The sequence below is a fragment of the Gorilla gorilla genome, chromosome 16, assembly GCF_029281585.2.
Source record: "Gorilla gorilla gorilla isolate KB3781 chromosome 16, NHGRI_mGorGor1-v2.1_pri, whole genome shotgun sequence".
NCBI classification, from domain to species: Eukaryota; Metazoa; Chordata; class Mammalia; order Primates; family Hominidae; genus Gorilla; species Gorilla gorilla.
In genome coordinates this window covers 66,167,708-66,184,642 of record NC_073240.2, presented here as the reverse complement: position 1 = coordinate 66,184,642, position 16,935 = coordinate 66,167,708, and the positions used below count along the sequence as shown (strand labels likewise).

Sequence of the window (16,935 nt, the reverse complement as noted above, 5' to 3'; positions counted from 1 at the left end):
TGGGTAGAGCAATCCCAGGGAAGAGTTTCCAAGGCGGAAGGGAAGCAGAGGCTAGACCTTGGACTTGGTCCCTCTTGTGGCTTCCTGGGTAGGTCCAGATGTGTATGCAGCGTACCAGAAACCACAAGGCTCATTTGCATCTCTGGTCTCTGAGTTGGTCTCATGACTCAGTCATCACCCCCTGGATTCTTACGTATCTTTGGAAATGTGGCTCCAAGGCCTTTCCCAGCCACCCTGCAGTCCTCTCCCTATATCTCGGTAGCTGTAGTTACCAGCTAGATCCTTCTCCCGTCCTGGTGGAGGTGGGGCTCCTTGGGCTCTGAAACACCGCCCTTTCTCCCCTGGATCCAACCTTCTGTTGCCTGTGTTGCATTGTCCCAGCTCCTCTGACTTTTGCCCATGTGTAGGTAAGGATGGGGGTTGTAGGAGAAACTTCGGGGTAGAAAAGCCACAGGACAGTTGTGAGGGAGGAAGAGGGTGAGAGGTCCATACATAAGAGATCCTGGCTGGGTGTGGTGACTCATGCCTGTAATCCCAACCTTTTGGGAGGACGAAGCAGGAGGATCACTTGAGCCCAGGAGTTCAAGACCAGCCTATGCAAAATATCAAAACCCAGTTTCTATAAAACAATACAAAAATTAGCCTAGTGTGGCAGTGCGGTGCCTGTGGTCCCTGCTACTTGGGAGGCTGAGCGAGATCACTTGGAGGTTGAGGCTACAGTGAGCTGTAATAATGCCACTGCATTCCAGCCAGCCTGGGTGACACACCGAGATCCTGTCTCAAAAAAAAAAAAACGAGAGAGACATCCTGTTGACTTTGGTGATGGGTTAGCCCCACTGGTCTTCAGAGAGTCACTTCTCACCCAGCCTATTCTCCTTCCCACCTATAAAATGAAGGGGGGAAACAAATGAAAATTGATTTAGATTGTGGTTTCCCAAAACGTGGCCTTTATAGAATGTTAGTCCCTTTAAATGCTTCTCGAATGAAGTATTCTATGATCAAGTAAGAACAGGAAACTGCCTGTAAATCTCCCTCCTGGAGTTGGCAAGGCCCTGAGAAGTGCTGTATTGAGAATCCTGTTGACCTTGTTTAACCAAGCACTTCCTAGGCTCGTTTGCCCAGGAGCCCCTTAACATCCCATGATTGAGCATTCTAGAGGGTGAACCCTGGGAAATGCTGACCCAGCCTTTCTAACACTGACATTTGAAGTTCTGTGCCTTTCTAAATGTGGAGCCTGTCACCACTGTGTGATGATAGGTGCCTCCTGGGAGTCCCATGAACCCAGAACAGATGAGCTGGGCAGGAGAGAACCACGCGAGAGCCTATCCTGATGCCCCCTCTGGAGAGGGTAGCAGAAGGCAGCAAAATCTCCCCATGTTGAAAGTCACAACATGAACCACTTAATGGGAGTGTACCTTGGGCCAGGCACGTGCTGAGCCTTTTACATGTTTTCTCACTTAACCCTTCCAATCATCCTTTAATGTAGGTATTTCTTATTTTCACATTTTCCTCTATTTACTTTTAATTTATATTCCTAGCAGATGCATTTTTAAAATTCATATCAATATGGCTGGGCACGGTGACTCATGCCTGTACTCCCAACACTTTGGGAGCCAAGGCGGGCGGATCGCTTGAGCTCAGGAGTTAGAGACCAACCTGGGCAATATGGTGAAACGTCATCTCTCAAAAAATACAAAACTTAGGCCGGGCGCGGTGGCTCATGCCTGTAATCCCAGCACTTTGGGAGGCTGAGGCAGGCGGATCACAAGGTCAGGAGTTCGAGACCAGCCTGACCAACATGGTGAAACCCTATCTCTACTAAAAAAAAAAAAAAAATACAAAAATTAGCCAGGCGTGGTGATGCATGCCTGTAATCCCAGCTACTCAGGAGGCTGAGGCAGGAGAATCACTTGAACCCGGGAGGTGGAGGTTGCAGTGAGCCAAAATTGAGCCACTTCACTCCAGCCTGGGTGACAGGCTGGAGTGAAAATACAAAACTTAGGCCGGGTGCAGTGGCTCACGCCTGTAATCCCAGCACTTTGGGGGGCTGAGGTAGGTGGATCATCTGAGGTCAGGAGTTCAAGACCAGCCTGGCCAACATGGTGAAACCCCGTCTGTACCAAAATTACAAAAATTAGCTGGACATGGTGGCAGGCGCCTATAAACCCAGCTACTCAGGAGGCTGAGGCAGGAGAATCACTTGAACCCAGAAGGTAGAGGTTGCAGTAAGCCAAGATCACACCATTGCACTCCAGCCTGGGTGACAGAGGAAGACTCCGTCTCAAAATAATAATAATAATAATAATAAATTATGTTGTACATACTAGGTTTTTTTGTTGAATCATCTTTTTTTTTTTCAAAAACAAAAATGGGATTATATTGCAACTTTAATTTTTTTTCACTTACCACTTGATAAACATCCTTCCAGGTCTGTACATATGAATATGGTAGGTATTTTTATCTGGATTGTTAAATGAGGGATTGGAGGATCAGAGGCAGAAATAACTTGCCCCAGGTCACACAGCTTAGTACTCAGAGTATCAGACTCCAGCGACCTGCGTGGAGGATACACAGGCCTCTGGTAGGTGTCATTTGGTGGTTGGGTGCGGAACCTGTGAGGTCTGAAGAAGTTTGTATCACATTACAACTTTAATTTTTAAAAAATTAATGGTGGATTTAGAAATCTGTAGTCCAACTGTGGCTGGGAGCAGAGAAGTTACTTCCCCAAAGCTTCTCAGCAAACCAGTGGGTTTCAGACCTCCCCACCACCCCCAACGTCTAGCTCAGGCATCATCCTGTGAAGCCACAAACCTAACCCAGGAGGCCAGAGCTGCCAGTTTTTGGACTCTGGGAGTGTTTGCCCCCAAGTCTTCTGAAAAGTGATCCTCATCTATAAATAAGCTGGGCTCGCATGTCCCGGCACATTGTGTGGGGGGAATAAAGAAATGTCTAAAACAGCAACTTGATTATGCCCAAGGTATGTATTTTTACACATGCCCAGATATAGTGCATGCACAAATATGCTATTCATAAACTCAGCCCAGTGGTTTGAAGGAGACCGTATGCCTTGGTGTAACATGTGCACATGTGCAGTTAATAAACACACTGCGTCAGGGTGTATGTGCTTCGTTTGGAACTGATGGTAAAGACTAGACCCCAAGGCAAATCCCCGGTACTCATACTATTTTCTAATAATAGGGGATAATCTAGGGGATAATTTTTCTTTCATGGGAACTAGTAATCAATGAGAGCAATGTTTCCCAAATCCCAGGTATTCAAAAACCACCTTCATAATTGTGACCATACTTATACCATTTACACAACCACTTCATAATTTTCTTTACATCAACTCGCTCTTTTGTAACTTGAACACATTTTAAAAGGGAACATTATCTCACTGCAATAAAATGGAAAACCAGCAACACTTGCCATAAATAGAAGATAGCCATAAAAATAAATAATATAACTTCTAGGATAAAAAGCCATTTATCTGGATCCACTTGAAATCATTTTGTTATCACCATTCACTCACATTTTAAGAAAAATGAAACTAAGGGACTTAAATAACATGGGCTCCTGCCCTACCCTCTCCCAGTGGTTACCATTTCTGTCAATCTCATGTGACTTCCAGCCAGTATCCCCTTGCCCTGGGTGGATCTCAAGGGCTTAGGGTGGGGGCTCCTTGGCCCTTGGGAAATTCAGAGCAGCTGCGTCATTTCTTCTGTGTTCTTTAATCCTCGGGGCCCAAGTGGCCTTTTGTGGGTAGGAGCAGCAGACTCAGGTTTGAGGCTGGAAAAAGAATAATTTCCTTTCGAGTTGAGATTGTTTTTCATTTTATAAGTAGCTTTTATTTTATTTGAAATTTGAATTTCTTTTAAAATGGTAGAGTATACCAACTTTACAGAAAGGGGGAAAAGGTCACCTACTGACTGAACACAGCTTTTACCAATTTGAGTGTTTCCTTGCAGTCTTTTGAAATACGTATATGGGTTACACCATTGTAAACATGTGTTTAGAGCTTGCAATTCATAAATATGTTTATGTCCATTATCTAATGTGAGCTCAAAACACAGTAAGAGGGTCAGGGTTGTGAAGAAGGCAGGACAGGAATTATTTAACCCATTTTTCAAATGAGAAAACTGTGGCCCAGATACAGAATGTCACTTGCTAAAATCACATACATTGAAACCAGTTCTCTCCACCATGTCACAGTGCTTCTGTGTTAGAGCCCAAGTTACAAACCAAAGTGTACAAGGGCACAGACTATTAGCAATTTACATTTAAAAATTTTTATATTTCCTAACTGATACATATTAATTGCAAAAAAAACCCCACTTAACAGGCACAATAAATAAGAATCCCCCGTAATCCCACTCCTACAGAAAACCCCCATAAACCACATGAGCTTTGCCACCTTTGACTTTTTCTATGTATATCCTAATATAACTTTTCTCTATTTTCTAAAAGTAGAATTTCTTCATAAACACTGTTTTTTTACTTCCCCCCCCCCCCCAACTAACTAATATATTTTGAACACCTTTCCAAGGACAGAGCTTCTAAAAACACATTTTAGCAAAGCAAAAGATTTTTTTGAGTCAGGGACTCACTCTGCCACCCAGGTTGGAGTGCGGTGGCACAATCACTGCTCACTGTAGCCTCTACCTCCCGGTCTCAAGCAATCTCCCCACTTCAGCCTCCTGAATAGCTGGAACTACAGATGTGCACCACCATGCCTTGGCTAATGTTTGTATTTTTTGTAGAGACTGGGTTTTGCCATGTTGCCCAGGCTGGTCTCCAACTCCTGGCCTCAAGCAATCCTCCTGCCTCTGCCTCCCAAAAAGCCTGGCCAGAAAAGATTTTAGATGAACCCTAAAAGTGGTTCCATCTTGCCTCTATTGGCTGCAGCAATAGCACCATATCTGGGGAAAGGAATTCATTCATTCATTAATTTGTTCATTCATTCATTCATTCACTCAATCACATCATTAAGGGAATGTTATTTTTTCAAAGGAGAGACTACCTCTTGAGTACTTGGAGCACAATATTCCCTGGAAAGACCTAGAAACACTGGGGTTAGGAAATGTAGGCCGTTCCCAGCAGCATAGTCAGCTCACTAGTTCGAGGGAGGAAAAGAGGAGAAAGAAAGGTTTTGGAGGAAGAGCACGTTAGATGGATGGGGGTGGGGCCTGTTTTCTAGGTGGGTCCTACTTGTCCTTCCCCAATTCGTCCTTTCCTGTCAGTTCTTCTCTGGCAGCAGACTGGGTCCTGGCCCAGGATTTTGCTCCAGCCACACTTGTCTCCCTGTCCGTTTCTCTCGCTCTGCCCCAGCACTTATGTAGGCAGCTGTTGGAGCTGAGGGTGAGAGGCTGGGGGCAGAGGTGGGTTTGCCTGTGCGATGCAGGAAAGAGCAGGGCATATTTATGCTTTTTTTTTCTCTAAGTCCTCTAAGTCTTTGGGCCACGGCAGATTTGTAGGGCCCCTGTTTAGAACATTCTTCCTCCCCAGCCTTTGAACTACTTCTCCTGTTCCATGTTTAGATTTTTTTAGACCCCACTTCCCCAGCAGCTAAGGGATCTCCACCAAGCACACAACTGCCCCCTTCCCTCTCTGACCTTGGCCCAGCCTACATCCCAGAGGCCAGCACCATTTGCTCTGTTGAGAAACTAGGATTCTCAACCTGGAGCTGACCCTGTAGGGATCCCAGTTGGAGGATTCCGAGGGACCCATTCACCCCCTCCTTAGGTCGGAGCCCACTCCGGTCTCCACCATCCCAACCCCCATGGAGACCTCCCTATCCCAGATTACATCGTTTTTCAAGTAAGGTCTCTGGACCTTTCTATTTCTTTAGCCCAGAGGGCAGGGAACACCCTCATCCATCATGCCCCTTCTAAGTAACATACGTGTTGGCTGGGTCTGCTTGGAGACCACGTCCTCTCCAAGGGCATTCTCAGCCATCCAATGGCTGCCGAGACAGGCAGGTAGGACGAATATGACATTTGGCACCAGAAGACTTGGGTTTGAGTTTTCACTCTGCTCCACTTGTGAGATCCTGGGAAAATACCCTCCTCCCTCCGAGCCTATTTTTCACCAGTAAAATGGAGGTTGTGACCTCCTCTATGTCTTGGGCTTGTTTTAAGGGTCACATGAGATAGTGTGAATAAAGAGTATTTTATTAAGGGAGGGAGAAGGTAGTATGGGCAAGGGGTAAAAAAATTCCAACTGTATACAAGGATATATAATAAAAAGCCAGTCCCTCCCACCCTCAGTCCCCTGGATCCCAGGTCCCCTCCCCAGAGACAACCACTGTTACCAGGAACGTTGAATGTATACGCAAGCACAGAAGCCTACATGTCCCCAAACATATTGTTTTGTACCAGGACACATTTGGAGATGGCCCTCTATCAGCACACACAGAGCTGCCTCCTTTTTAGCAGCTGCCTAACATTCCATTGTGCGAATGTACCCAAATTTAGCCAGTTCCCACCCTGCAGATGAACACTTGGGTTGTTTCCAGCCTTTTGCTATCACAGACAGTGCTGGAGTGAATATCGTTTAACATGTGCTCTTGTGCACACGTCTGAGAGTATCTGTGGGATAGAGCCCTAGAAGTTTTGATGTTGAGATATCACCAACTTGCCCTGGACAGATGGTGTATGGGCAGGGCCACCATCGAGGCAGGAGTGCCTTCCTCCATTTCCTCATCCACATGGAGTGTTATTAAGCCTTCTGATTTTCACCAATCTAATAGGTGAAAATGGTGTCTTCGAGTTTTTGTTTGTTTGTTTGAGATGGAGTTTTGCTGTTGTGGCCCAGGCTGGAGTGCAATGGTGTGATCTTGGCTCACCGCAACCTCCGCCTCCCGGGTTCAAGCGATTCTCCTGCCTCAGCCTCCGGAGTAGCTGGGATTACAGGCATGCACCACTACGCCCGGCTAATTTTGTATTTTTAGTAGAGACGGGGTTTCTCCATGTTGGTCAGGCTGGTCTCAAACTCCCGACCTCATGTGATTCGCCCGCCTTGCCTCCCAAAGTGCTGGGATTACAGGCGTGAGCCACTGCGCCCAGCCTCGTATCTTAGAGTTTTAATTTGCATTTATCTTACCATGAGCCACCCTCCCTGTGGCCCTCCTGCCCACCTCACAGTTGCCTGCTCCCCTCTTCCCAAGGCTCATCGTGCTTCCCAACGGCGTCCTTCAGATTCTGGATGTTCAGGAGAGTGATGCAGGCCCCTACCGCTGCGTGGCCACCAACTCAGCTCGCCAGCACTTCAGCCAGGAGGCCCTACTCAGTGTGGCCCACAGAGGTAAGGGGGCTGGCTGGGTGGGGAAACCTGGGGGTTTCTGGAACCAGCCACCTCAGAGCTGGGAGGGACCTCAAGGGGTCCAGGCCTTGCCTTCAAGTAGGTGATAAATGTTAGTCCCATTGACTGGTGAGGCGACGAAGCCCAGAGAGGGTACTGCCACCCAGCAAACCAGAGAAGAAAGAACTGGGCTGGAACACAAGACCCCAGACCCCAAGGGCAGGGCTCCTCTCTTCATGCAGAGCCTGTGTGCCCTCTGGTTGGATGCAGTGTCGAAGGCTGGGGACAGAGGTGGGGATGCGAGGCATCTGAGGCGGTGTCAGTGCCCGGAAGCCCTGCTCCCTGCCCCTTTCTCTCCTGCCCTTCTATAGTCGCTGAGGGGTTCAGGCACTGGGGGTTCGTCCCTCTCTGCTTTCTGTGCCTTGCAAATCTGACTCCCTGTGGCCTAGTGCTCTTATCCTTTACTCGTTTCCTTGAAAAGCTCTTGCCCCAGTGTGATGGATTAGGAAGGGCACAGTCTTTGGGGTTGGAAAGACCTGGTTTGAATCCTGCCTTCTCTGCTCACCATCTGCATGACCCTGGGCTCCTTATCAAATGCCCAGCTCAGAGAGGCTCGAAGAGTCCTTGAGATAAGAATGGAAAGTGCCTGGCACCTGGCAGGTGCTCAACAGATCTCACTTCAAGCCTCCCCAGGGACACCTCCCTTGCTTCCCTTTGCCGTGCATCCCTCCCACCTCCCACCCACTCTCTGCACTCCCACCCCGTCCCCACCCTGTTCCTTCTGGGCTTAGCTGGTAGGCTGCTCCCAGTCTGGTGGCGTCTTTCTTCTGTTCAAGGGGTATCTGCCTCCACCTGCTGGACAATCCAGATATTCACCACTCCACCCAGGGGGCCAGGGTCACACAAAGAACTTGGCAGGAAATCAGGGTTTAGGGAACTGCCACACAGGCAGAAACTCAAGCCCACTGTCTGCCTTTTCCACTGGGAAATCCAAGGCCTTTTGGAGAAGGGATTTGCCAAAGGTCACCCAGTGCGTTAATGGCAGTGCTGGAACTAGAAACTATAACTGTTGACTCCAAGTCTGGTGCTTTGCCCATGACCCTGACAGTCCTCTGCCTAGACGGTGGGTTGCATTTGGGAGGGAAGAATGGAGGTAGGTGTGGATCTGTCTAATCATTTCTCTGGTGCTGAGTTGAAGCCTAGGCAATTCTTCTGGCTCTAAAAGAAACAGCTCAGAGGTCCAGTCCCAGCCCTGCTGAATTTTATGGCTACGTCCCCCATCTGACAGATGGAATCATTGCTGCTGTCCCCGGTACCACCTCACCAGGTTACTGTGAGACTCAGGTGAGGTATCGCATGGCAAATGCCTAATGGTAAGGCTGCCTGCTGGTCTGTCTTCTCGCCAGGGTCCCTGGCGTCCACCAGGGGGCAGGACGTGGTCATTGTGGCAGCCCCAGAGAACACCACAGTGGTGTCTGGCCAGAGTGTGGTGATGGAATGTGTGGCCTCAGCTGACCCCACCCCTTTTGTGTCCTGGGTCCGACAAGGTGAGTGGAGGGGGTGGGAGAAGAAGGGCATGGGAAGGGAGGGATGTGGCATCTCACATGCCCCTAAGTCAGGGGGATGTATGGGTGACGACCCAGTGGTCACCAACCTTCTGGTGTGGCACGAACTCCTTTCCCAGGGCTGGGTGTGGTAGTCAAGGTCGGAGCTGCGTGGGGAACTGGACAGACTTCCTTGTCACTCTGTGTAGCATGTGCTTTACGAAAGCACTTCCAGGCTGCCACTTACAGAACGGTTATTGCAGCCCTCCTGAGGCCAGGTGCTGAGCTAGGTTCTCCACCATAATTACATATTTCTGTTCCTCACAACGGTGTTACAAGTGAGTACTTGAGAGCTGGGAAGGTGCCACACAGCCAGTGAGTTAGGTGGAACCAGACCCCTCTGTTGGTCCGTGCAACTATAAGGCAAGCTCTGGGTCCACCCCAGCATACTGCTGCCTTTGTGTGACTGGCATCATACTGGGCACAGTGAACAAAACACAGAGAGGCAGGGACCCTGCCCTCTGAACTCATCGTCTAGTGAGGGAGAGAAAACACACATCTATGAAGAGAGGTCTGCCAGTATCAGGCTACAAGTGAGAAGTGCCACTGAGTGACTGGAGATGCCATCAGGGTAACACCAGTGCTGGGCCAAATTTCACTGTGCAGTCTCCTAAGCACTTTCACACCTGTTCTCCTGTCAGCCTCCAAGAGCCCTCTGGGGAGAGGAGGGGCCAGAACTATTATTCCCAGTGGGCAGATGAAGAAACTGAGGCTCAGAGAGGCAGTGGAAGAGCCAGGACCCAAGCTTTCAAGTCTGTTCTCTTTTTGGTACGCCAGTTCCTACAGTCCTGTAAAAAGAAAGCAAGGGTTATTTTTGTTTCCATTTGTTGTTAAAAAGTGACTTGTCCCAAGTTGATGGCAGAAGTAAGTTTTAAATCCAGTTCTCTTTACCCCTTTCCCCAACTCATTCTATTACTCTATACATCTTTAAAAACATAAGTTTATATCTCATACTCAAAAGTGTATATCATGAATATATATAGTTTAAAGAAAATAAATTGAACAACTATTAATATGTACCCACCACTGAGCTGATAAAATAGAACAGTGCTGGCATTTTTGCACCTATCTGACCTGCACTGCCTCATTGGACCTGTGACACTTGCCTACTTAGGGGGCCAGCAGGACCCTTGTACTACTGGGATAAACTTGTGGTATCACCTAGAAGTTCTAATGTCAATATTTCTTAATTCCTGATTATGCATCAGGGTTACCCAGGGGACTTATTAAAACTGCAGACTCCTTTCTTCACCCCGGAGAGTCGTGATCCAGGAATCTTTTTTTTTTTTTTTTTTTTTTTTTGCCTGTCACCCAGGCTGGAGTGCAATGGTGCAATCACAGCTCACTGCAGCCTCCACCTTTTGCCGGCTCAGGTGATCTCCTACCTCAGCCTCCTGAGTAGCTGGGACTACAGGCATGTGCCGCTATGCCTGTATTTTTTTGCAGAGACAGGGTTTCCAGATGTTGCGCAGGCAGGTCTCAAACTCCTGGGCTTAAACAACCCACCCATTTTGGCCTCCCAAGGTGCTGGGATTACAGCCATGAGTCACTGCGCCCGGTGCTCCAACTGAAAGTGTGCTCTTCAGCTCTACTACCTATGACTAGTTAGAAATGCAGAATCTGGGGCCCTGCCTCAGTCCTCTACAACTTAACAAGGTCCCCTGCTAATCTGTGATTCGTGTGCACAGTACGGATTTGAGAATTGCTGTCCCGGAGGATCCTGACACCTAGGAAGAGAAGGGCTGGAAAGGAGCTTCATTCCTGACCCCAAGCACTGCTTTCTTTCCAGGAACTTACTCCACTAAGTCAGGGAAGGGGCATGGGTTGTTTGTTTTTGATTTTGTTTTGTTTTGTTTTTTTGAGACAGAGTCTCGCTCTGTCGCCCAGGCTGGAGTGCAGTGGCGCGATCTCTGCTCACTGCAACCTCCGCCTCCCAGTTCAAGCGATTCTCCTGCCTCAGCTTCCCGAGTAGCTGGGACTACAGGCACCCGCCACCACGCCTGGCTAATGGTTTGTATTTTTAGTAGAGACTGGGTTTCACCGTGTTAGCCAGGATGGTCTCCATCTCCTGACCTCGTGATCCAACCTCGTGATCCGCCCGCCTTGGCCTCCCAAAGTGCTGGGATTACAGACAGGAGCCACCGCTCCCAGCCTGTTTTGTTTTCTTTCTCTCTCTCTCTTTTCTTTTCTTTTTTTTTTTTTTTTGGTTTTTTTTTTGTTTTTGTTTTTTTGTTTTTCTTTCTGAGACAGAGTTTTGCTCTGTTTCCCAGGCTGGAGTGCAGTGGTGTGATCTTGGCTTACTGCAACCTTCGCCTCCTGGGTTCAAGTGATTCTCCTGTCTCAGCTTCCCGAGTAGCTGGGATTACAGGCATGCGCCACCACACTCAGCTAATTTTTGTGTTTTTAGTAGAGATGGGGTTTTGCCATGTTAGCCAGTCTGGTTTCGAACTCCTGACCTCAAGTGATCCACCCGCCTTGGCCTCCCAAAGTGCTGGGATTACAGGTGTGAGCCACTGTGTCCGGCTCTTTTGTTTTCTGACTGCAAATGTTGTACATGTTCACCGTAGAAAACTAGGAAAAAAATAGATGCAGAAAACACTCCACTACTCAGAGATAAAAATTGTTTATGTACCAGTATATCTTCTTTCAGGTTTTTCTATGCCTATGTACAGTTTTCTCCCTGAAATTGAAAACATGTGCCGCATTTACAGTTCCAAGTCCTATTTTCATTCAACAGTATACCATAAGCATTTCTCCATCTTTAAAACTTTTTCAAAAAATTGTAATGACTAATATTCCATACTTTAAATATAGCTATAATGTAATTCACCAGTTCCTGCTGTTGGATTTTTAAGTCCTTTCCAGTTATCCACTGTTACAGTTAACACTGCAGTGATCTGCTCTGTTCACAAATACTTGCCTGTACTTCTGATCATCTTCCTAGGACAGGTACACATAAATGGAATCCTTGGCTTCAAGGCCTAGGTGAAGCTCCTTTATGGCCCTTTCTCCAGCATTGCAATTTACTATTTTTAAAAATGTTCTCAAGTTGATGGGTGAAAATTAACATCTGTGTTTTAATATCTTTTTTTTTTTTTTTAATAGAGACGGAGTCTCACTATGTTGCCCAGGCTGGTCTTGAACTCCTGGTCTCAAGTGATCCTTCCACCTCAGCCTCCCAAAGTGCCAAGAGCACAGGCATGAGCCACCGTACCCAGCCTAACATCTGTTTTGAAGTGCCTTTCCTTGATGACATGAAGTTGAACATTTTTGTGTTTCTTGGCTATTTGCATTGCTTCTCTAGATTTTCTGTTCATGTCTACAAGGCAAGGGCTTTTTAAATGGTTTTCATTTCACAATGAGATAAAACTTTGTGCACATTCGAATCGTTGGCTTGGTCCGACCTTACCAGCCCTAGCTTCATCATAGTACTGGGCTGCGACCCCAGGGAAGGAGCATGTCCTTCTTGAAAGAAATGAATTCAGTAACGAAAACTGACGAGTGTGCTGAGCACCTATGATTAATATATGCCCGCACTGTGCCAGGGGTTCTGACATTCTTTCAATCCTCATGGAAGCCCTGCCAGTTAAGGGCTAATTCCCCCTTACAGATGGAGACAGCCGGGCTCAGAGAGTCCCGGCAAGAGGAGGAAATGAGATTCGGACCGGGGACGGTTGTGTTTGCTTTATCCGGGTGCAGAGTGTTCCTGAGGTTCGGAGACTGAATGGAAGGGCAGTCCCTAGCGTCCCCTCCAGCGCGTCTCCCTCTCCTTCCCCAGACGGGAAGCCCATCTCCACAGATGTCATCGTCCTGGGCCGCACCAACCTACTAATTGCCAGCGCCCAGCCCCGGCACTCCGGCATCTACGTCTGCCGCGCCAACAAGCCCCGCACGCGCGACTTCGCCACTGCAGCCGCTGAGCTCCGTGTGCTGGGTGAGGCAGGCCGAAGGGCGGAGGGAGCGGGTTAGCTGGGGCTGGGGTGAATAGAGCAGGGGGAGGTGGACGGGTGGGTGTGCTGGGGGGACTCAGGCGCTCTCCTGGAGGACGAACTCAGGGAGGAGTCCCTAGTAAGGCGGAGGTGGGGCGAGGGATGGGGACTAGGTAACTGGAGGACGGAGTGCGGGGCGTTGAGTCTGGGATGGAGCGAGAGGGGTGATTAAGGCCTGGAGCGGGTGATTAGCGGGGAGTTGGGACTGGGGTTATGGTGGGGATAGTGGAGTGATCTGAGTGGTACTAAGAAAACTGGGGGGCAGGGTATATCTGGTAGGTGTGGGACATATCGGAGGGCAGGGAGGAAGGAGATGGGTAAATTTAGGGGTGGGGTTAGATCCGGGAGGAGCGATATTTAGGGGAGGCTGAGGAGGCCTGGGGACAGTTTTGGGAGAGAAAGAGAATGGTCGTTGTGGGGCTGGGGTAAATGGGGAGAAGAAAGGGTAGGTCTGCGCTGAGCCGGAGTAGTTTGGAAAGGGTGAATCAGGGAGAGGTTAAAGTGATTGGAAGGGGAGCGAGGGAGGGCGGTGGGGGGCAGGGTTGGGGTACTGGGGGGAGGGGCAGAGACCTTAGTTGCGGGATCCCGCGCTCAGCGTCGCCCCTCGCGCCCCCAGCGGCTCCCGCCATCACTCAGGCGCCCGAGGCGCTGTCGCGGACGCGGGCGAGCACAGCGCGCTTCGTGTGCCGCGCGTCGGGGGAGCCGCGGCCAGCGCTGCGCTGGCTGCACAACGGGGCGCCGCTGCGGCCCAACGGGCGCGTCAAGGTCCAGGGCGGCGGTGGCAGCCTGGTCATCACACAGATCGGCCTGCAGGACGCCGGCTACTACCAGTGCGTGGCTGAGAACAGCGCGGGAATGGCGTGCGCTGCCGCGTCGCTGGCCGTGGTGGTGCGCGAGGGGCTGCCCAGCGCCCCCACGCGGGTCACTGCTACGCCACTGAGCAGCTCCGCTGTGTTGGTGGCCTGGGAGCGGCCCGAGCTGCACAGCGAGCAGATCATCGGCTTCTCTCTCCACTACCAGAAGGCACGGGGTACGTCGGCCTGGGGCGGGATGCACCAGCGCAGGCCCGGGCGGGGCGCAGCCGGAAGGGGTTCAGGTCGGATGACTGAAGGGTTGCCTGATGGGTACCTCTGCGGCGAAGATGGACTGGGGTAGGAGCCCATAGGAGAGACCCGCGTAAGTATGGTAGGTATGGATTAGGCAACTGGCGTTGGAAGGGCCACTGCTTCCCTCAGTCATGTTTGTTGAGAGAGGAGGGAGAGGACGTTCCTGGAGCCACCTCCCATCCCAGTTAACTAACTGGAGAGGGGGGTCATTTCCAGAAAGCACTCCCTAACCAGTGGAGGAATTAATACACTGAGACAGGAAGCTGAGGGAGTTTATACACTCCAGCTCAGATTATCTGGGATGATTTAGCTATAAATAGACACCAGGACAATATGAAGGATTCCTATACAGACTCCAGCTAGCCAGCACTGGGGGGTGGCACTATGACAGTCCCCTTGTGCCCTGTGTCACCAGGCATGGACAATGTGGAATACCAGTTTGCAGTGAACAACGACACCACAGAACTACAGGTTCGGGACCTGGAACCCAACACAGATTATGAGTTCTACGTGGTGGCCTACTCTCAGCTGGGAGCCAGCCGCACCTCCACCCCAGCACTGGTGCACACACTGGATGATGGTAGGGCCTCTGAACCCGCAGTGGGCAGCTTGGGGTAAAGAGAATTCCCTGGGGAGGGGAGCTCACCCTCTCTTTACTAATGTAAAGGCATTTTTACCTGCTCATATCATCTTTTGTGCCTTGTAAGAGAGTGGGCAGGGGTTCTTCTCCTCAGTTTACAGTTGGGGAAACTGAGGCCCAGAAAATGAGAATGATTTGTCCAGGTCAGTAGTTCAGCTGGGACTTAAGCCCAGGTCTTGTGATGATTCCCTGTGTCATGCAGTTCTCCCTGACACCTATGTGCCATCCAGCTGGGGTAGGGGCCAGTGACATTAACCCATTAGACGTGGAAGATTGTGCTCCAAGACTTTTTCCAGCTTCAGGGTGGGAAAGATGTCCCCTCATCCTTCAGCTTGGGGCTCCCCTGAGAAGCTCCCTTTCCTCCCTCAGATCCTGGTCCTGGCCTACTTCTGACTTGCTGTGTGACCCAGGCAAGTCTCTGACCGCTCCCGAGCCTCACCTTCCACGTCGGTGGAGCAGAGCTCACGCTGATGTTCTTCTGTCTCAGTCCCCAGTGCAGCACCCCAGCTCTCCCTGTCCAGCCCCAACCCTTCGGACATCAGGGTGGCGTGGCTGCCCCTGCCCCCCAGCCTGAGCAACGGGCAGGTGGTGAAGTACAAGATAGAATACGGTTTGGGAAAGGAAGGTGAGTGGGGGTGGGTGGGCTGCAGGCATGTATGGGAATGATCAACGTGAAGAGCTGTCAGGGCTGCTGGAGACCTGAGCAGGGTACGGGAGTCGGAGGGAAGGAAGCAGAGTAAGGGTTGGGGAAGGGTGAACCTGAAAAACAGGGGTCTGGGCAGGAATGAAAAGGGAAGACAGAGGGGCCTAGCTTAAGGCAGAGGGAGGCCTGGGCTCTCACCCCAACCCCTCTACAGCTGCAGTGTGTACTTCTACTGAGTCCCTGCCTCAGTTTCCTTATCTGGGAAATGGGGGGCTGAGGTGGGAGGATCACTTGACCCCAGGAATTCAAGGCTGCAGGGAACTGTGATCGTGCCATTGTACTCCCATCTGGGTAACAGAGCAAAACTCTGTCTCAGAAAAATATAAAAGGATAAAAAGTTAGGAGGAGGAAGGTAGCTGAGGGACCAGGGGAAGGGTGAGGAAGGAGGGAAGGGTGAGGAAGGAGGGAAGGGTGAGGAAGTGGCCATGGTGGCCCTCAGGGCTCTGGAAGCCAGGCGTTCTTGCTGGCCTTCATGGTCAGCCCCTTGTGTCTGCATCCCGTGTGTGTGTGTGTGTGTGTGTTGGCAGGGGATGGTCATTGACAGCTCCTGGGGAAGTGGGGAAAGCCTGCCATCATTCTCCCTGCAGCTGAGCCCAGGCTGATGGCCTGCATCAGCCAGAGTTGGAGGCTCAAACGTCAACCCTGGAGCCATAGAATCTGCCCAGGCACTGAGGGGTCAGTGCTGAGAACGCCTCAGGCTCCCATGGGCACAGAGGAACCGGGATGTGAGGCGGAAGAGCCGTGTAGGGGGGTTTAGGATCCTGTTCCTCAGGTGGCTACCCAGCAGCCCACCTTTTCTGTCCCTGCAGATCAGATTTTCTCTACTGAGGTGCGAGGAAATGAGACACAGCTTATGCTGAACTTGCTTCAGCCAAACAAGGTGTATCGAGTACGGATTTCGGCTGGTACAGCAGCCGGCTTCGGGGCCCCCTCCCAGTGGATGCATCACAGGACGCCCAGTATGCACAACCAGAGCCATGGTACGGGGTTAGAGGAGAGACAGGACAGTGTGTGTGTGACTGTGTGGGTGTGCGTGTGTCCTTGGGACCCAGCGCCCCACCCCCCGGCCCCGCCCTCCATCAGAGACCTTCCATGGCTCCCTCCGCTTGATGGGTGAGTGAGGCTTAGGTGCAGAGGTGAAGGGCTGGGATCTGGTGTCCCTTCGACTTGCTGTGTGACCTTGGACAAACCATTCTGAGGCTTCATTTACTGCCCAGGAGTGGCATGAGGTTGAATAATGTATTGTAACTAAAGTGCTTAGTACATAAAAACTCATTGAATTGTAGCTGCTTCGAGGATGATGGTGATGATGATTGTTTTTGTTGAGAGGCCCGATAGAAGAGTGATTAAATGCTGACCAAACCGGGCTACATGCTCTCTATGCGACACTGGGTAAATTACTTAACTCTCTGAGCTTCAGTTTTCTTATCTGTAAAGTGAAGGTTGTAGTATTTTCACTGTTTTAGAGGGTTGCAAGGATAAAGTTATAATACCTACACAAAGTGCATAGGACAGTGTTTGACACATTGTAAGCTCCTCACTCTCAAGTGAGTCTCCCTACTGTAATGGTGATATCCCTCCTTCCTGGCCTCAG

The 16,935-nt window shown here is 50.2% G+C and overlaps 1 protein-coding gene across 4 annotated transcripts in view; it reads left to right on the top strand.

The window, feature by feature from the left end:
* Window positions 1-16,935, top strand: part of IGDCC4 (immunoglobulin superfamily DCC subclass member 4) — a 41,975-nt gene that overhangs the window by 13,785 nt on the left and 11,255 nt on the right. For all 4 annotated transcript variants that reach the window (XM_055362618.2, XM_055362619.2, XM_055362616.2 and 1 more), the window contains exons 4-10: window positions 7,166-7,302; window positions 8,706-8,846; window positions 12,682-12,837; window positions 13,509-13,922; window positions 14,414-14,578; window positions 15,126-15,263; window positions 16,151-16,321. In XM_055362618.2, coding sequence (XP_055218593.1) covers window positions 7,166-7,302; window positions 8,706-8,846; window positions 12,682-12,837; window positions 13,509-13,922; window positions 14,414-14,578; window positions 15,126-15,263; window positions 16,151-16,321 — 1,322 coding nt within the window. The remainder of the gene's footprint in view (window positions 1-7,165; window positions 7,303-8,705; window positions 8,847-12,681; window positions 12,838-13,508; window positions 13,923-14,413; window positions 14,579-15,125; window positions 15,264-16,150; window positions 16,322-16,935) is intronic.